Source organism: Penaeus vannamei, chromosome 28 (assembly GCF_042767895.1).
Source record: "Penaeus vannamei isolate JL-2024 chromosome 28, ASM4276789v1, whole genome shotgun sequence".
Lineage (NCBI taxonomy): Eukaryota > Metazoa > Arthropoda > Malacostraca > Decapoda > Penaeidae > Penaeus > Penaeus vannamei.
Genome location: NC_091576.1, coordinates 12653252 through 12674477, shown reverse-complemented (window position 1 = coordinate 12674477; position 21226 = coordinate 12653252). Strand labels below are relative to the sequence as shown.

The 21226-nt window shown below is 39.3% G+C and overlaps 2 protein-coding genes across 2 annotated transcripts in view; one reads left to right on the top strand and one right to left on the bottom strand.

Moving 5' to 3' along the window:
- The window catches only part of cert (ceramide transfer protein), a gene marked incomplete in the record, with an annotated part of 70880 nt that extends 69703 nt beyond the window's left edge, over positions 1-1177 (bottom strand). Inside the window, 1 exon segment of the mRNA XM_070141819.1 lies at positions 838-1177. Coding sequence (XP_069997920.1) covers positions 838-936 — 99 coding nt within the window.
- Positions 1178-3285: 2108 nt separating this feature from the next.
- Positions 3286-14269, top strand: Roc1a (Regulator of cullins 1a). Its single transcript, XM_027370731.2, has 5 exons — positions 3286-3459; positions 9947-9974; positions 13441-13562; positions 13704-13789; positions 14050-14269. The coding sequence occupies exons 1-5, from the start codon at positions 3364-3366 to the stop codon at positions 14060-14062; spliced, it is 345 nt and encodes a 114-aa protein (XP_027226532.1). The 5' UTR covers positions 3286-3363; the 3' UTR covers positions 14063-14269.
- The last annotated feature ends 6957 nt before the right edge of the window (positions 14270-21226 follow it).

Below are 21226 nucleotides of genomic sequence, written 5' to 3'. Positions count from 1 at the left end.
AGCTACTGGGATCCGTCAAGCCTTTCCGCAGCTACTGGCATCCATCTAGCCTTTTCCGGCAGGGTGTTTGATGTGTACAGCTGCTCACTTCCAAAAGCAAGTCATGAAACATATACAGGTTTCTTGTTATGAACTGTAGGATTTCCATGACAACTAAAGCTGTACCCAAAATTAGAAGCTAAAAGCTATTGGACTGGGGGCATAGCTGGTAGGGCCATTTTTTTTCAACCCCTTCATCCCTGAATACAAACTAATAGGACTTAAATAATTTTTCCTTATGCAGTTTCACGGTGTTATGCATAGGTACTAAATGCTGTATTTGATTTACCAATGCTGACTACTGCAGTCAGAACAGGCCTACCAGATTATGCTTAAAATTAATCATCACTGCTATCTCCATAAAGATTAATTCAAGTAACCTAAAGAAATGGCAGAGACTTAGCTAAATAAAAAATTATCAGCATGCTGAACCTTATTTATAAAAATAATGTACAGACAATCATTACTAAGTGCACAATCCCATTTAACAGAAGCACTTGTTTTAATAATGCATACATTAGCATTGCACGGATACTTCAGAAAAAACTGCTATTTAATTACAGAGGAAAAATTGCAAACCTGCTGGGGAAAGGCAAACATACTAGGAAAATATTCCATCCAGGGAATGAAGCAATCCCAAATTTCCCACTCCGCCCGCGAGAGAACTTCCCTCTCCTTGGGTCCTGGACGATGTCATGCAGGCCAAAAGCGACCGAACTGCACCTAATATTCCATTCAGTATGACCTTACTCCAATAGACTCCTCCCACTCGTAGTAAAACCATATCACCCCATTCACCTGTAATTCCGTAGGCTGCCTGCACTGATAGGGGTGGAGTTGCGTGTCCTCTTCGCTGTCTTCGTCACTCATCGTCACTCCCCCGAAGTCCTCAGTCATCTTGGCGCCTTACGCCTAATCGGGGAACCACGTCTCGTCGCCTTCACTTAGTGATACCGTCTGTCATGGGGGCTTCTCTGTCCGTTATTTGGGCCGAGACACACCTGTGGTCGAGCTCTGAAGGATAATTAATCCAAACAATTCCGTCATGAAATAACAATAGACAAATGAACACCGCGAACGTCAGCAAAAGGAAGTTGAATCCCTTCGAGAAGGAGTCGGATCTCCTGTGGTCGCTCAGCTTCTCGTTAGGGGGTTTTCACCTCTTCGCATGCAATCGGATTCCTACTTGGCAGAGAACTTGAGGTTCGAATCAGCTGACAGGGGGTTTTAGGGAATGACTAAAATGGTGCAAGTTGGTGATCTATTTACATATTTTTTAATGGGTTGGTTTCGAATTTTAGTGTTTTTTTTCTATCAGCTGACTTGCAATATAATTTTCTGTCTCTATCTGTCTCTTTACCTCTCTCTCTTGTACTAACTCCCGGACTATCAACATATATATATATATATATATATATATATATATATATATATATATACATATATATATATATTTATATATATGAGAGATAGATATAGATATAGATATACACTTATAGATAGATCGACAGACAGATAGGAGTGTGTGTGTGTGTGTGTGTGTGTGTGTGTGTGTGTGTGTGTGTGTGTGTGTGTGTGTGTGTGTGTGTGTGTGTGTATGTGTGTGTGTGTGTGTGTGTGTGTGTGTGTGTGTGTGTGTGTGTGTGTGTGTGTGTGTGTGTGTGTGTGTGTGTGTGCGTGTGTGGATATTTCTAAACACACATACGCAAATAAACACACACGCGCACACGCGAACCTAAACACACACACACCCAAAAAAAAACAAAAAAAAAACACACATGAATATATATATATATATATATATATATATATATATATATATATATATATATATATATATATTATAGGGGTCATTGTTAACCCCAACATAAATCCTCGGAATTACTTTACTCTAGTAATTTAATCAAAGGCTATCTCAGGTAGATTCAATACTATTTTGATCATTAAAATCTTCAGATCAGCATGGCATCATTCTGCCTCATCATTGACTATTTCTGGAAACCTTGAAATGAATTAAATTACCCTATTTCTCATATATCTTAATATCATTGATATGTTCACTCATATATATATATATATATATATATATATATATATGTATGTATGTGTGTGTGTTCATGTATGAATGTAAATACATGCTATGTATATTGCATGTGTACATATCTATGTGTGTTAACATATATGCATATGTGTGTACATATATATGTATATATATGTATATATACATATATATGTATCTATGCATATGTATATACATGTATATACATACATGTATATAATTATATATATAAATAAATAAATATATATCTCCATATATATATATATATATATATATATAAACACACACATAGGTGTATATACAGACAGACACGCACGCACACACACACGCGCGCGCCCACACACACACACACACACACACACACACACACACACACACACACACACACACACACACACACACACACACACACACACATGTATATATATATATATATATATATATATATATACATAAATATATGCATATGTAAACACACACACACACACACACACACACACACACACACACACACACACACACACACACACACACACACACACACACATATATATATATATATATATATATATATATATATATATATATATATATATATATATATCAGGAGTGACAATCAAGGGAGGCTGGGTCAGGCTCCCCCCTCTCCTGAAGACTCTGTTTGCCCCCCTCAAGGTCTTACTCTTAGGTAGGACCACAATCTTATCATTGTTATATATATATATATATATATATATATATATATATATATATATATATATATATATATATATATATACATATATATATGTATATATGTAAATTTTACTAAATTATACCAATTAAAGTTTGGCATAAAAAATGACCTTAGAGTAGGTAATTTTCTACTTTTTGTTCACGCCGCTGGCGTACTCACCCTTGCAGTATTACAATACAATAAAAATCAATATATACTAGTGCACTTGTGAGCATAAGCAGTGACTAGAATTCATGTATGCCTATATGATAAAGGGAAATTACTCAAATATAGATGCTTAAAAAATACGTAGCACAAGTACGGTAAAAATAACTACTTTCCTCAAAATCTGGCAAGGAAACTCCCAAAATACGTAAAAATCTGAATTTATTTATGAATAAAACTAAAATAATTTTAAATGCCTCGAAATAAAGATGTGTTATCATTTCATCTAAATCAAAATCGCGTTTCCGCTCTGTTGTGAAAATAACCTTTCCCCTTGGCCAGAGAGGAGGTTGTTTTCTGCTGGAATTGTTTTCTTCAGAATAAAATGTCAGCGATGGAAGTGGACCCATTGGAAGATGAAGTCGAAGTGCCGTCTTCCAGCACTTCAAAGGGAGACAAGAAGAGATTCGAAGTGAAAAAGGTGAGGAGACGAAGAGGAATCCGATTTTCTCATCATTGCTGTAGAATTTGTTTTTGTTCTGTAGTTTTGTGGAAAATTGTATTTTTCCTTGTTGGTTGCTGTTGACATGCACATGGTTTCGTAATTTCTCCATCTTTGCTCTTAACTGTTTCTGAAGACAGGTACCTGAATTTTTAGATGGATATTTCTGGTTATTCAACCCACGTAGAAAAGGGTTATTTGGAAGGGCCATTATTTCTTTGAATATTCCCTTTCGTTGCGATATTTACCTGGGACCACATTTGAACAAAGGATTTTGAATTCCATAAGCTGCATAGATACCAGTGGCGGAAAGCACTGATTCCATTTGCAAAGTGTTGTGCAATGCTGTGCCAACCTTGAATTTCTCACCAGCCTTGTGCAGGGAAGTTCATCTCATTCCTCGAAGGGGCTGATTCCAGTTTCCCACAGCCATGTAATGCAAGGTAAAATTTGCCTGTAATGGGCAGAATTACAGAAAATAAGATACTTTTTATATATGGAATTACCTTTGCTAGTTGATAATATGAAAGTTGTGTAACACATAATACTTTGGTATATATATTCAGGAAAATGTAATAACACTGTAATGGAGAAAAGGAAGAATATACACTTCCGGTATATTTTGAAGCCAAAAATAAAAGTTTCCAGGCAGGTACAAAATCGGTGCACGGGCAGATTCCGGGGCAGCCCCGCGTGTAGTTGCTTGAAAACTTTTATTTTTGGCTTCAAAATATACTGCGTCACACTGGCGGGACGCCCAGCAATTTTTTTTTTCTGGGTGTCTCATATGTGGGAAACAGTCGTTACTGTTAAAATAATGGTAATTAATTCTAAGACAAATGCGTGTATTTTCCAAAGAAAAATACTATTTTCTATGAGAAATATTTGTGTAATGTATATATTTTGTGATTTCGAATGGTGCACCTGTCAGAAACTTCCCCTACTCAAGCCGGCAATGTTGGGGAGATCCTGTGGGGAATCAGGAGTTGGGGAGGGGGGATTTCACTCATTGCAGGCATGTTAAAGAGCCAAAGAAAGTGGAAAACTAAAACCCCAAGCTAATAATTGCTTATCATATGATAAAGAAAGTGGAAAATAGAAAATCCTGAGAGAAGATTTGGCCACGGAAGATTCAGCAATGCATTGCATAAATGAGCAAAGGATCAGACAGATGGCTTTGTGAACCAAAAACCTTCCTAATCCGGCAGCTTCGCCCCAGGACTCCCTCCTGATCACCGTATTTCCCTACCGGGTGCTTTACCCCCAGACCCCCTCCCAATCTCTGTATTTCCCTAAATGGGGCCCCTCCCCCAGATCCCTGTAGTCTCAATACAATAACTTCCAAAAATTTACCTTTCTAGTAGCCTACTATTTTTACCTTAACCTACTTACGATGGGTGTCACACATATGAGATACCCGGAAAAGTAAACATTACCTGGTGTTCTGCTGGTGGGATGCTAGATTGGAGCTTCTGCTCTGATTTTGTCGCCTGTGGCTGGCGGCACGTGGGCAGGTTCCCGAACACGCGCATGCCGATTTTGAAGCTGCCTGGAAAATATTTTTGGCTTGAAGATGTACTGTCGCTAGTGGCGTAAGTTAGGAACTGGTGGAAACACTTGTTGGGCTCTGGGAAATGCATCATGAATAATCAATCTACTCTGCTTTTATTTCCACATTTCACACAATTCAGAGGTTCACTTTGCACACTGTGACTTAGGCAATGTCAATAACTTTCAAAGAATTTTCACTATATTGGCTTAAAATACAAGATACCAAACTTAGTGGAATAGATGGGAACAAATAGAAAAAACATTTTCACAAGCACATAGTAACACATGAACTAGTTGACATGTTGCAGTAATGACTTGCCAGACTGTAGAGTTTGGACATGTTCCCCGTGCAAATTTAGTTCTTGGGTAACTTACTGAGCACACTTTTTTCATCTTCCGTGCATAAAATTCTTTTGACCTTTGTACGCACTTGTTTCATCATTCGTCCACAGATCTGTCTGCACAAATGTAGACAAAATAATGTTTTCCAAGCACTAAAAGATGTAATATTCCCAGTGCAAAAAAAAAAAAAAAAATACTCTACAGTTTGGATGAGTTTTATGGTCAATTTTCTTTTTGAGACCACAGTGTAAACATGTAGAGGGACTTGAAAAAAGTCAGTTTGATCAAGATTAGATGCTTCTTGTAACCACAACATGTGAGAGCACATATTTTTTTTCACTTTCATGGTGTTGATTACATCATATAGAAGGAGAATATTTATTTTTCTTTATGATATAGTGTCCTCTAGGTTTACCAAAATAATCTGTGCATGCAAAAAAATAACATCCAAATTTAGGAAAATAGGATTTGAATTCTGCGCAGAAAGTTAGTCCACAACGATTGATGGGGGTTTGGTGGCAGAGCCCCCAATCAGGAAAGATAGCAATAGGATTAGGGTCTGGGGGCAAAGCCCTAGATTAGGAAGCTTTTAGGTTCAAATGGCAATGTTTGTGGATTTCCCAGGAATGGTGGGAATGATGGGGCCTTAATCTCAGACAGTTCCAGTCACTTCATAAAAACTGAAAGAGGAAATAAGAATTGAAAAATTGGATGGCTGTGTGATAAAGAAATTACTTCTCAAAGAACTAATGGTGAAAGGTAACAAGAGTGATGCACAGAGATAGAGGGAAATGGACAACGCCATCTTATAGAGCATAAGAAATAGAGTTATAAACAATACTGGTACAGCTGCAGCAGACTCATATCTTTTGTGAAATGATGAAAATATTTGCTGCATATCCACACTCTGAGACTAAGTCCACAACAACCTCACACAGCCAGAGTTTTTTAATCTCCGTTTTCTATAAGTTTACATGAAGTGCTAATAAAGGGGAGGGGTAAAGGGGCTTGTACCACTGTCAAGGGAATAGATAGAAGGTACCAAAGGTTAGTTTGGGTTTTGAATTTGCTTGATTCCTTGGTTTTGGGACTTCGTCTCTGGAGGGTGCGTCACTCTCGGTAACAAATATCAAACTAAGTATTTCAGTGATTATTTAAAGTATATAATAACATTTTCAAGATCAATAAGCCTATTTTATTCATATAGATGCAATATTCCTTGAGAATCATCTGGGTGCAGGAGATATGTAGCAATTTTAATTGGTGCAATATCAATTGAAGTCAGTGGCATAGTTTGTCTCACACAGCCATGTGGTATAAGGAAAACTTTGCTTGTAATGGATAGAACAACAGAATGATAAGGTAATTTTCTTGTTAGACACAACTATCAAATTATGTAATTATTATTCCTTATTTCAATTATTCAAGGTGTAACATGCGTGAATCTCTTGTTCTTTCCATTACAAATAAGGTAGTCAAAGTATTGGTAAGTGTTTTTGAAGTGACTGCACCCCTCTCAGGATAAGTCCCTATTACTCCAACCCCTTCTGGAAATGCACAAACAATTATTCATTTGTGGGTATGCATGTCCAAAGGTGTTGCCATACCGTTTATGTTTATTCATTATTTTGTTAATTTAAGCTTCATCAATAAATCTTCACTTTAATGCACTGAAGGTACAAATTGAGAAAACATTTTATAAACATATTGTCAGTCGATTAGTCTGAGACTCCCTTTGCACGTGCATACCTTCTTTAAATGTATCTGTGTATTTTTTTTCTGTCTTTCTATTTGTTACATTCAAAGTGTTCCTTCTACTATTTAGCTGTGTGACACTAACACTATATGATATTTCCTTCACAAGTTCATATTAAGCCACTAACGGTGGTATATTTTGAAGCTGAAAATGTTTTCCGGGCGGCTACAAAATTGGCTCGGAATCTGCCAGCGACATATTCAGAGCGCGAGCTCTGATCCAACATCACACTGGTGGGACACCTGGCAACGTTTATTTTTCGGGTGTCTCATAGAAGGGACACCCGTCGTAAATGGGTTAAAACAAAATTGAGCAGCATATAATCCTTTGGAATACATTTACTGGAAAATCTAATGATACTATTGTAAAAAAAAAAAAAAAGGAGAGGGGTTTATTTGTTTGGAATTTCATCTTGGATGGGTAGGACATGTTGTAATCTTTTACCTAGTAATTCTTGAGAGGTTGGATCACCAATGAATTTTGTATCTGCAGATTGTAGCTCTATTCAGTGGAAATACAAAATAAGGATGATATTGGCACAAAAGTCTTGGTGATTGTATGACAACATGCCACTTTAATTACATATACTCTTGGCCCCCCCCCCCCTAACTCCCAGGAGAGTTGTAAGGACTAGAGTCCCCAAAGACGTGTATATTAGTTTGTATTTCCATCATACTAGTAAAATGTAGGTGTACTTTTAGTGTATGACAGTGTGAGTCATGAACACATTTTGTCTTTGGTAAATAGATGAAATCTGAGGCCCTCTTTCAATGATGAGAGTTGTATACAAATTGCGGTTAATCTAGAGGAAATGGAATTTTAGTAAAGAAATATGGAATACTAACAGAATTGAACTATATTTAGACAAATGAACAAAGTCAAATATATAATGCAGAAAATCATAGAGTTTAAATCACAATTAAAAATGAAAGTAGCACAGTGCATCACCTGGAGATCAAGTCCCCATGCAGCTCCCATGACTAAATCCAGCCATCCTTATCCTTGAACCACTTTCCTGTGCAGTAGCCCTGCATAAACTGTCTTTGGGCATGTATGTTGTGAAATCTTGACCAGTCATATCACTTGAAAGTGCTTTTAATGTATTTCCTTTTCAGATTTCATTATAATGTTCTAATATGTATATTTATTAAATGTACAGTTCATATATATATGTGTGTGTGTGTGTGTGTGTGTGTGTGTGTGTGTGTGTGTGTGTGTGTGTGTGTGTGTGTGTGTGTGTGTGTGTGTGTGTGTGTGTGTGTGTGGTGTGTGTGTGTGGTGTGTGTGTGTGGTGTGTGTGCGTGTGCGCGCGTGTGTGTGCGCGTGTGTGCGTGTGTGTGTGTGTGCATGTGTGTGTGTGTGTGTGCGTGTGTGTGTGTGTGTGTGTGTGTGTGTGTGTGTGTGTGTGTGTGTGTGTGTGTAAAAGGCCATTCATTGTTTGATATTATGTAAACATATTTTTTTGAATTAGAAATAATTGGTACATCCATACACATGTAAAGTTTGTTTGCTAGTGCCATATTTAGTTCCAGATACTTTCACAATTTTCTGGTGAAAATAACTTAACAAGTGTTACTATCTCAGTGATGATAACAAATTCAGTGAAGTTTGATAATCATGTTATACCCCCAGGCTTGTCACCTTTCCAACCTCCCATGCATGCTTTTACCCAGCACCATAAGATGAACTCACTTAACATATTTGCATATACCAAATATTGTAATGGATGAAGCATTTAGATAGGAAATATGATGATTAGGAAGAGCTTCTAGGAGAGAGCCCCTGGGTCTCCTGACAAGGTGATCTGGGAGTAGAGCTTCTGGCTAGGGAAATGTAGAGATTAGGAGGTAGTTAAGTAGTAGTTGTTTATTAAGGTAGTTGTATATTTGTATGTGCACTGCTGGGTTGAACCTTCTGACTTTCAATTTTTTACACTCATTTTATCATGTAAGATACAATTATTGGCTTGCCTTTTAAAATGCCTGTTATAAGTGATTTCGCCTATATCCCTTCACCCTCCATTTCTGCATGAGATCCCCCAAGATTGTTGATTGGTATTTGGCCAGTGGACCTTTGTGTGCTTCCCCCTAAAAAACCCAATTCCCCTTTTGTCCACAGTTAGTGTAGGGTATAGGAAAATATCAAGGAACCATTTGCATTCCATTTGCTTGAGAATTACCAAAATTGTAAACATAAAAGATGTTGGATATTGAAATATAATACTTAGCACAGAGCCTTTGGCTGATAATCAATTTCCAGATGTATTTTATCTTTTGTCAGCATTTAGTAGATACAAAGGGACTGTGCTAACCAGAAGGGGTTCTAGGTTAGAAAGGCTATTGATTCATGTGACAATCTTTGAGGTAGTTTTTGTTCATTTAGGATAGCGTTCATTTGTTCTACTTGGGGAACTTAGTCTTAGATGAATGCAGTCCTGTTGTAAACTTTTACCAAGTGGTGCGCATTTGTTTGGAAAAGAGCAGTCTATCATTTCTGAATATTTGTTTTGTTAACCATGATAACCAGTGAAGACTACCCTAAACTGTTACATCGTACTGGGGTAACCTGTCAGGTAGACAAAGAAAGATTAGCTAGACTGTAGCTTCAGACATATGTAAACAAAACTTTCTGAAAAGGGCAAGGTTGATTTATTTTATCTGTGTAACTCTCATGCTCATTTCTTAACTTTGGAAGATTTTTGTAGAAATAATAGCATGAATATGTTCTGTTCATTGCTGCACCCTTTTTTGCTGTTTTATTAATCTATACTATATCTGATGATATTGCATATATCTCATTTTCTTTTTCTACTTTCAGTGGAATGCCGTGGCACTGTGGGCCTGGGGTAAGTTTGTTATTTTTGGAAATACATTGTTTCCACTTGTTTTTATTTCTCTTAGCTTGGGGAGTTTGTCCTCTTCTGAGGACAGATTTTTTTGAGAAAAAGGATTAGATTGAGTAAAATGAAATCAAATTTATGCCATTTCTTGTAACCTTTGTAGGTAGGTCCTTGATTTAATATGTGTATACATGAAGGGTACTGTGATTATTAAAAAAGTCTAATAAAACTCCAAGCAGATTCAAAAGCTTGCATTTGTATGATTTTGAAAGTTTTTGTGGCCATTCCTCTGCTCTGACACCACACAATCTTTTTCACAAAGTGCACACAAGTTACTGATCTGTCATCTTGTGGGAGGTATACAAATAACCTGCCTTGTCATCTTGTGGGAGGTATACAAATAACCTGCCTTGTCAGTCCCTAAAAAACTTTACCATAATTCTAGCATCATGTCAGTTATTCTCAACTTCTTTACCCATGACGCCTTCCTCAACCCCCTGAATCATATACAAAACATTCAATTTGACCCGATAATGCCGGGTAAAAAATTTGGTAAGTGGACACAATCACAGGTTTATTGGCAAGCATTGACAGTTTCTTGTTTGCACCCGCCTCGATCAGTAGTTTACAGGCAACATTAGACACCTTAAAACTTGTATTTTGATACAATTTAAAAACACTTAAAAGTTTGGAAGGTTTACCTTCTCTTTACGTTCTATTACCTAAAAGTTTTTCCATAGAAATTATGCTGCTACTATCAGAGAATGCTGTGGCACTATTCGCTTAGTGGGTGGCCAGATCGTCTCAGATCCTGTTGCGGTGAGGGAGCGTTGGGCTGAGTACTTTGAGCAGTTGTATCAGGTTGACCCTCCAACAGTTAACTTGGATGTAGGTAGTGCCGTGAGGACCCTCCCTCCCTAGCTGAGGTTAGGGAGGTGATCTCCAAGCTGAAGAGTGGTAAAGCAGCTGGTATCTGCGGCATACCAGCTGAACTGTTAAAGGCTGGTGGTGAACCTATGGCACGGGGATTACATGCTGTCCTGGCTACCATTTGACAGTCCGATACCATTCCCTCTGACCTGTTGAGGGGTGTGGTCATCCCTCTCTGGAAGGGGAAGGGAGACCGATGGGATTGCAGCAATCACCGCGGCATCACACTGCTCAGTGTACCAGGCAAGGTTCTTACCCGCATCCTTCTGACGCGTATTAGAGACCATCTACTAAGGCATCAGATGCCGGAGCAATCCGGATTCACTCCTGGTAAGTCCACAATAGACCGTATCCTTGCGCTCCGAGTCATTGTAGAGCGCCGTCGTGAATTCGGACGTGGGTTGCTTGCAGCCAACATCGACCTCAAGAAGGTGTTCGATACAGTACATCGGGAATCACTCTGGGAGATCCTGAGACTGAGAGGAATTCCAACAAGGATTATTGAACTAATAGCAAACCTATATACTGGTACTGAAAGTGCTGTAAAGTGTGGTGGGGGCCTGTCGAGCATCCTGTCAGTTCAGGAGTGAGGCAAGGCTGTGTTCTTGCACCAACCCTTTTCAACACTTGCATGGACTGGATACTAGGCAGAGCTACTATTCAAAGTCACTGTGGAACAACACTGGGTAATATTAAGGTTACAGACCTTGACTTTGCCGATGATGTTGCAATTCTATCTGAGTCTTTGGAAACCTTAGTGGTGGCCCTCGATGCATTTAGTAATGAAGCGAAGCCCTTGGGTCTAGAGATCTCCTGGACCAAGACCAAGATCCAGGACTTTGGAGACTTGCTAGAAGAACCTGTTCAGTCGGTACGTGCTTGCGGCAAGGACATTGAAGTCACAGAGAGCTTTACATACCTTGGTAGTGCAGTTCATAACTCTGGGCTGTCAGACCAGGAAGTCAGCAGACGGTCATGAACTCTCTCGACAAGAGTATTTGGAGATGCCGGTAGCTGTGCAGAAGGACCAAGCTACAGATTTTCAGGGCCCTGGTAATGCCAGTTTTGCTCTACAGTAGTGAAACCTGGACATTATCCAGTGCACTGGAGTCTCGTCTTGATGCCTTTTGTAATAGGTCCTTGCGCCGGATCATGGGGTACTGTTGGCGGGACCATGTGTCTAACCAACGGCTGCACCGTGAGACTGGCACAGGACCTGTTACCAGCACAATCTGGGATCGCCAACTCAGGCTATATGGCCACCTGGCTCGCTTTCCACAGGCTGATCCTGGTCATCAGGTTGTCTCAGTAAGAGACAACCCTGGGTGGAGGAGGCCTGTGGGACGACCTAGGAGGTCGTGGTTTGGGCAGATCGATCAAACCTGTCGGGAAGAGCTCGAGATGGGCTGGGCCCCTGCCTGGCAACTTGCCATGAGGGATCCCAAAAGGTGGAAGCAGAAGGTGGACACGGCTATGCGCCCCCGTCGGCGTTAGCTCCGGATGATGATGATATCAGAGAAAACCAAGCTCCGTCCTATGACTTGGGAATAGTCATGTTTGATGCTACCTGCTACTTTGTCCACAACAGCCATGGCATATACGTCCAAGCCACCCAGCAGGGTGGTTAATACATGCTTTATGTATAAGATTGTAATACATTATTCCTTTTTTCATGTCTGCTTAGAATATGAATGCTGACAAAAGCCTAGCAAATTGGCCAATATTTTTTTCTTGCAGGGCCTTGCAACCTCCTGGTTAGGAACTACTTTGCTATATCTTTCTTATTTTCTTGTTATTGGTCCATTGCTTCTATCACTGTTTACTTTGAGGATCATATTAACAGGGTGCAGTGATTTTGGGACACTTGAAGGAAAGTTCATATTGGCCTTTTATATACTATGCATTAAGATATTAAATGTTTATGCTGCCCTTTCTACTATAATTCAATAGTCATCATCCAATTTCTAAATTTGTTCAACAATTTTGTTGCACATTAATGGCCTTAATTCATGAGTTGTCTTCAACTTCATCCTGCCAGGATATGAAGAAAAAGTTCTATTTGTAAATATCAGTCTTTTTTAGCACTGTACCTTAAACTTTTATCAGAGATATAATTAAAGCATTCACCTCAATTTCTTTAAATTCATGCTGTTAAGGTGAGCTTTGATACTAAGAGAATATTCTAATTAGTAAATACAAAACATCATTTACAAAATTTCTAGACATCTATAGGTCATTTATCAGCAAACCTTCACTTGTCTTTAGCATGTCTATGATTCTCTCTTTCTTTTACATACATACATATTTCACACATCACAGATCAGTGTCTCACATACTCAGAAACACACGCACACAGACACAAACATGCATGCACATGCAGTTGAAAAAAGAACAAATGAATGTTTGCTGATAAATGACTCATGGACCTATACAGATGTTTAAAATAATGAAGTTATCTGGTCATTAGAATATTCACATTATAACTCTTAGATTAGTTAGTAAGGTAGTGAACAAGATTTAACAAAGCAATCTCTCTTTGCAGATATTGTTGTGGACAATTGTGCTATCTGCCGAAACCATATTATGGACTTGTGCATTGAGTGTCAAGCAAACCAAGCATCTGTTACTTCAGAGGAATGCACTGTTGCTTGGGGAGTTTGCAATGTAAGGATTTTAAAATGTGCAGCATATATTTTTCATGTTGGTGTAGATTGAATGCAGGCTATATGATTTTTAAGTCCTTTTCATAGTCATTTTTATATAATGATATTTTACATCATATTGTTAATATCTTGTTGTTTGCAGCATGCTTTCCATTTCCATTGCATTTCCCGATGGTTAAAAACACGTCAAGTGTGTCCACTAGATAACAGGGAATGGGAGTTCCAGAAGTGAGTTGAATGTGAATCTTTTTGTTAATATCAAATTCCATATATGTCTAATAAGCCAAGTTGATATGTGGTAATATATAGTGACTCACCTTTTTAAATTCCATATTCATGGTTTGATCATTTCTATAAATGTATTATTATCATAGACTAGGTAATTTTCAATATGTACTTTTTGTTTATTAACTCTTTCATTGAGTTATTTAACATATTTATAGAGGTCTTTAATGTTAAACAAATTAACTTTATTCTCTCTTTCACAGGTATGGCCACTGAAAATTTGTTCAGTATAGAATTTCAACATTACCTTTACTTTTTTCACTTTTTTTCAAGGACGGTTAAAACATCAAGTTCTTCTACACCATTTACAGCTTATCCTATTTTCACTTGCAATACTTTTTTTTTTCTTTTTTATCTGTAACCATAATTTTTCTTTAACGTGTCACATGTGATAAAACTTACAAATAAACATTAGTGTTTTTATTGTTTGTCTCTTTCTCTTCATACATCAGCTGTAGAAAGTTGCATAAGCTATCTTGAAATATTTGTAAGAAACCATGTCTGAATAAATCAAACCAACCAAAGAAGAATCAGTGCCTTTTAATAATTTTAAGAAACAGATATGTAATAGAATTGAATGTCATTTATGGTGTAATTCATAAATATCCTTTGTATATACTATGTGTGGTATATTTTCATTAATATTTTTTACTACTATAGTTAAACAAAGATCTGAGCAATAAAGAAATATAGTCATCCTTGTGGTGGATAGTAAATGACAAAAGCAAAGCTCAAGAAATTTTTGGCATTACTCAAGACAAGGTATTTGAGTCTTATGACAGAGAACTCCAGATAACAAATGCATGTCCCAGTTATCATTTTAATTATCTATCTCAATATCTACTAATGTAATGCTTGTGTCACTGGATCAGAATAGTAATATAAGCAACCTACAAGATACTGTAGAAAAATATGAAAATCAAAATATGTAAAAGTTAACATCAGACCACTGGGCAGAGATCAACTCCCCAACTTGAATGAGTGAATAAACTCCATACTAAGCACACAGACTACCACAAGAATCAACATATAAACCAAAAGCCTTCTGAAACTGGGCTATGCCCCCCACCAATTACCTTGTTTCCCTAGCCAGTAGCTGTGTCCAGATCCCCTTCTAAACATCATTTCTCCCTGGCCAGTGTGGTGCTTTTGTTTACTTTAACTGTGTGTATTACTACAAAACTAGTTGACACATTACAGTAATGAGTTGTGTGTTCAGTGTAGTACTTGCTACTGCAATGTAAACATCATGAACAAATTTGATCATTTTAAGATATTTAATGCTTGCGTATAATGTAAGTGCATTTTTTTCACTTTCATGAGCATATATAATTTCCTTTAGAATATTTGTTTATCTATTTTAACCCTTAAATCAACAATTTAAGGCAAATATTGATTTAACTTAGCTAGTTAAGCTGTTATCCACTTTAGTAGATCAGGCCCATGTGTTTTATCGCTATTGAATAGAACTGAAAGGTAACAGCAATGTACCATATCAGTTGGTGTGTGCATAAAAAATAAGTACAGAAAACTGCGTTGTGCAATGTCATTTCATTAATCTTGGTTACATACACCTCACAGGGTTTACCTTTGCATGACATTAATTATTATCCAGGTTTTTTTGCAGTATAAGCTTATGTAACTAGCATTGCATGGTAAGTATCTTTATGATAATACAAAGTTGGCATACAAGGTTTGTATGTTCTGAAGTAATTGTGTAATATACCAAAATACATCCTATCCAGTTACGATGCATCATTGTCCTCTCTACAATTTGTAGTAATTTGTTAAAGATACCTATCAAAGCCTGATTCAAGCAGTAGCATTTTGGCTTTTAGATTTTATAAGGAATGAGTTAATTTGTTAATTGAAAAGATCACTGGTAACTTATTGGGAAGTTAACATATTTGTGATTGTAGTCTTGATTTTATTTTGTGTAAGGGCTCAACCATACAATAATATTACAATGAAAGATGGAAATAATGCACTGGCTGCATTGATGGGATAAATATATAACTTCTCCAAAAGGGATTCGAACCCCCACTGCTGTTGCAAGAGACTTGCAGGATGGTCACTCTAACCACTATTCAGTGGTTAGAGTAATAGTCTTGCAAGTCTCGTAGTCTTGCAAGTCTCGTGAAACAGCGATGGGGGTTCGAATCCCTTTTGGAGAGGTTATATATTCAATAATATTACAATGTAAGGAACCCATACATTTTGCCATATGCATGCTTTTGATTATGCTATAGTAATATTCCATTAATTCAGTGACCAATTCTGGAACTTACATTACATTTATTAAACCATCTTCATGAGGTACAGTGCCTGCACAGACAAACTTTGAAAGAATTCATAATGCAAGGCAGACACAGTTGATGTCATATGGGAGAAACCTTTGTTGTAGTAGAATGCCCCATACTTGACTATCCTGTCTGCCTGTAGAAAGAATTCCCCTCAGTAAAAAGGTAGTGGTGCCTGGGATTCACTGCTTGATCAGATAGGCCTGTGGTTGTGTTTATAGTTTTGGCTGTGCAAGCGTTGTCAACTGTAGTTGGTGCCTAAAGGCCTGTCAGCATGAGTGAGCACTTATATCGAAGGTGAGAAAAGGGGAAACTAATTTATCATGCAGTTTGCCCACCTTTGCCAACTCATGCCCTGCACTCATGTCTGCTTGTGTGGTTCATGAAGGAAGACTGCCTAGTGAGGCATTATAGGACCTGTAAGGTAGGCAGCATGCCTACAAATGAGCTGGTAATGGTAGTTAATGATTAAAACAAATGTATGTGCTAGACAGCAAAAGTCATTTAGCACTGGTAAAGTGTTATGACAAAATCTTATATGTCAAAGGTTATAGAGCTCTATAGGGTAGCATGGTAGTGAAACGGGTACAGAGGTGGATCAAATAGAGTAAGACAGAGATTAGTAAAATGGGGAAGGGGCATAAGGGCATGGTATGATTAGATCAAATGAAGAGTATCTATGTGTCTGAGGAAGGAAGAGGAAGCAAATAATGGATAATAAGTGTAGAAATTGGTTATGGTGGTTTAGGAAAGGGAATTAGATCAAGTGAAGGATATTTATTCGTCTGAGGAAGGAGAACAGGTTGTCAAGGCAGAAGCTGTGGGATTCTGTAATGATGTTAGTTATGTTGGGAAGTCAGTGAAAGGAGGATAGGTGGGGGAAAGCAAAGGTGCTGGCTGTAGTAAAGTATGGGCAGGACAACAGAACGTGTGGAATTGAAAGAGGGACATTACATAGGGGACATAGGGGTGGGTGAGAGAGTGACATTAGATAGGCGGGTGTGGCCAATACATAGGGGTGTGAGGGCTGTCTCCCAACGTCCGTTACGGTAAAATGAAGCTGACCAAGAGGAGATTGATGGTTTTACAGTATGTAATTTATTATTATGGAGGCTTGACCAGAAAGATTGCCATCGGGTATACAGGAAAGTTTTAAAGTGGAATATGTGAGAAGCGTGATTGGTGTGATGTGGACATAGCAGTGTAACGTGCTAGAGTATCTGCTTGTTCATTGCCAGGGATTCCAACATGGCTGGGTACCCAGCAAAATCTGACAGATTTATGACATGTGGACAGGTAGAACAACCAGTTCTGGATCTTACAGACAAGGGGATTGGTCGAGTACATAGACTTAATGAGGGTTAATGACTTACGGGAGTCAGTAAAAATAGTGAAAGAGGAAGGGAATGAGTATATGCGTTTTAAGGCAAAAAGGAGTGCATACAGTTCTGTAGTAAGGACATAAGATTCAGGAGGGAGGGTTTATTTGAAAGTGCGATTTGGGAATGTTACTGCGAATCCAGCTCCTGAGGTAGATTTGGAACCATCAGTGTAAACATCAATGCTGGAGGAATGAATGGAGACATGGTCAAGGAAATGAGAGAAGGATAGAGGGGGGATGTCTGATTTTAGTGGGTCAGGGAAAACAGAGGAGCACATACGAGGGTAAAGTATGAGCCCTGGAGGAATGGAATGGACAGAAAATGGGAGAGGTCGGAGGTGGGGAAAGGTGGAATGGGAGAGGAGGGTATCCATGCGTACGGAGAAAGGAGTAGGTAAACATGGAGAAGAGGTAAAGGTAGTAAGCAGGGATCGTGGGATAGTTAGTTTGGTAAGGGAAAGTTGGTGGAATCGAGCATAGCATTGAGAGAGAGATGGCATGCCAAACTCAGTATACAGGCTCCCAACTGGAGAGGAGTGGAAGGCACCTAGGGCTAAGCGGAGACCGCAATGGTGGATTGTATCAAGGTGAGCAGGAAGGGAAGTTGAGGCAGAGGAGTAGATATGGCATCCATAATCAAGAGTGGAGAGGATCAAGGTAACAGGATGATGGAAGAGTTTTGTGATCGGAGCCCCAGGATATTGGGAAAGAGTGTAAGATTCGGAGGCGGCGGTGAGCTTTTTCTTTAATGTACAAGATATTGTCTCGCCAGGACAATTTGGAGTCAAATATAACGCCTAGGAATTTGCTAGAAGAACGGTATTGGAGTGGAGCGTTATATAAGAAAAGTGGCGGTTGGGGACCTATATTTGTTGATTGAGAGAAAAGGATGGATAAAGATTTGGAGATAGAGAAGCGAAAGCCATGGTTACTGGCCCAAGAAGATATTGATGTTATTGCAGACTGAAGGAGTTGACGGAGATCTGGATGAATGTGCCAGAGGTGTAGATGGTTAAGTCATCAACATATCATGATGCCCGGTCTCCTGGTGGTACGACTGAGACAATGTCATTTACAGTAAGAAGAAATAACGTGGTACTAAGTACACTTCCTTGTAGGATGCCTTCGAACTGAGGAAAGGATGATGACGTGGAAGAGGCAATTTTGACCTGAAAAGTGCGTTTGAAAAGGAAAGATTTTACGAAGACACCCATGTTTCCACATATGCCTAGGGAGGACAATTGTTGAATATGTTACTGCCATGTGGTATATACTTTTTCTAGGTCAAAGAATATGGCTAATACGGATTCATGGCGTGCAAATGCAGATGTAATATATGTCTCGAAATGAGCAAAGTGGTCTGCTGTACTTCGGGCACGGCGGAAACCAAACTGGGAAGAAGAGAGGAAATTGTGTGATTCAAGATACCACATAAGCGGAAGTTAATCATTCGTTCTAGTAGCTTGCACAAGCAGCTAGTTAGAGCGATGGGGTGGTAATCATGAGGAAGGGTACCCGATTTCTTGGGTCTTAGGAAAGGTAGGGTAAGAGCTTCTCGCCAATGAGAAGGAAAATTTCCTGACGTCCATATGTGGTTGAAAATAGTTAAAAGGAAGGATAGAGAGGAAGATGGGAGGTGTCGGAGCATACGCTTGTGGATACCGTCACTGCCTTCATGAGTGTTGTGGAACGACTGTAATACAGCGTTAACTTCAGAAGAAAAGGGAGCATTATAGGACTTATCAGAGGATAGGTTGAAGGTGATGGGGGTGCATTTCTTGATGGTTTTAATGGAAGAAAAGTGTGGGGAAAGGTGAGAGCCACCACTGACCTGGCTGAAATAGTCGCCCAGTTTATTAGCTACTTGGGTAGGATCAGAGATGAGAGTATCTCGAATATGGAGGACGGGGGCAGGATAGGGGGGATGTTTGCCTGATAGCTTATGGATCCGACAACAAACAGCTGAAATAGATGTAGAAGATATGATTGAGGAAACAATTTTGCCAGCTATTTGTTTTCCTGTTTATGATTGTAGGGCAAAGATGGACAGATGCTCTTTTAAAGGAGATAAGGGCTGATAGCTGGTAAGGGGGTGCCTCGTTTGTAGCGATAGCCGTTCCAGGCTGCTCGTTTTAAGCGAAGCGCTTTGGTGCAATCAGAATTCCAGCATGGAACACATTTGGAGGTATAAGGTCTTGAGGTTCGAGGAATGGCTATATAGGCAGCTCTTAGGATCGTGGTTGTAAAACATTGTAGCATATCTGAAATGGACGGTAAGGGGGGTGAAGGCATAGGTATAGTATAGAGTGAAGTGAAAGTACAGTTCAGTTCAGTTAGATTTGCGAAGTCATGCTTCGCCCGGGCCTTTTCTCTAGAGTGGCCCGGTGAAAGTACGTCAGTCAGCTCTATTAAAGCACCAGCGTGGGGGATTAGGAAGGGGTACATATGAAGTAGGAGAAAGGATAACTGGGAAGTAGTCAGTATAAGGAAAGTGGTCTAGAACTGACCAGTGGACATCTAAATGAAGAGAAGGGGAGCATAGAGAGAGGTCAAGGCATGAAAAGGATTGTGTGCGCATGCCAGTGTGGGGCGATCTGAATTAAGAATAAATGAGTTATTTGTGGAGAGGAAGCGTTCTAGAGATCGGCCTCGGGAGGTGGTGATAGAATCACCCCACAGAGTGAAGCGACAGTTGAAATTACAAACTAGGAGGAAAGGTGGTTGGAGTTGGGAAATTAGTTTCAAAGGCAACAAAGTCAATGGGATGGGAAAGGGAGTCGACTGAAATCACTGTTACCCAACGGCTAAGAAAAATGGGAATAACTGTGCACGGGACAGTGGTTTGTAAGGGATGTATGGCATAAGGTGTTTTCTGATGGATAAGTATAGACGAGACATAAAGGGAGTATGAGGAAGAGGCAAACTGGTAATTGGAAATTGGAATAGGAGGATGTGTAAGGAAAGTCTCTTGGAGGCAGATAATGGATGGATTATAAAAAGCAAGGATATGACGAAGGTCTGGCATGTGAGAACGGAAACCGCAAAGATTCCAATGAAGGAGAGCTATATCTTAGTTATTTTATGTGATAAAGCATACGGTACGTTTTGGGGAATCTGGGAGGGAAGGAGCTAGGGGGTGTGATAAGGAATTAGAGGAGGATGGATATCGGAAGGATGGATAGTTGGGAGTAGGAGGGGGGTTGATGTAGTATCAGGAGGGGTATCAGGAGGCGAGGGATCTGGGGAAGGGCATTGTTGTGACATGAGTGATTCACGTGTATCCAGGAGGGAGTGGAGAGGATAGAGGGGATGGAGGAAGGGTTAATGTACATGTTGTTGGAGCTGAGGGGGATGGATTGTGTTTGGAGGGAGTAGGAGGAAATGGTGTGGGGGGAATAGTAGTAGGAGGATGGATATCGGAAGGATGGATAGTTGGGAGTAGGAGGAAGGGGTGTAGCGGGAATATGAGTAAGAGGAGGATGGATATCGGTGGTGGACGGAATTGAGGGGGTTAGGTTGTGTTGAGAAGGACTAGGAGGGAGGGGTGTAGGGGGAATATGAGCGGGAGGGGGATGGATATCGGCAGTCACTTCGAGTGTGGAGGGAGCATGAGTGGAATTTTGTGTCTAGCATATAGCTTTGAATATTTTCCATAGTTTCTGCAGTGGAGTTGGTTGAAGAGTTTTGTAAGACAAAGGT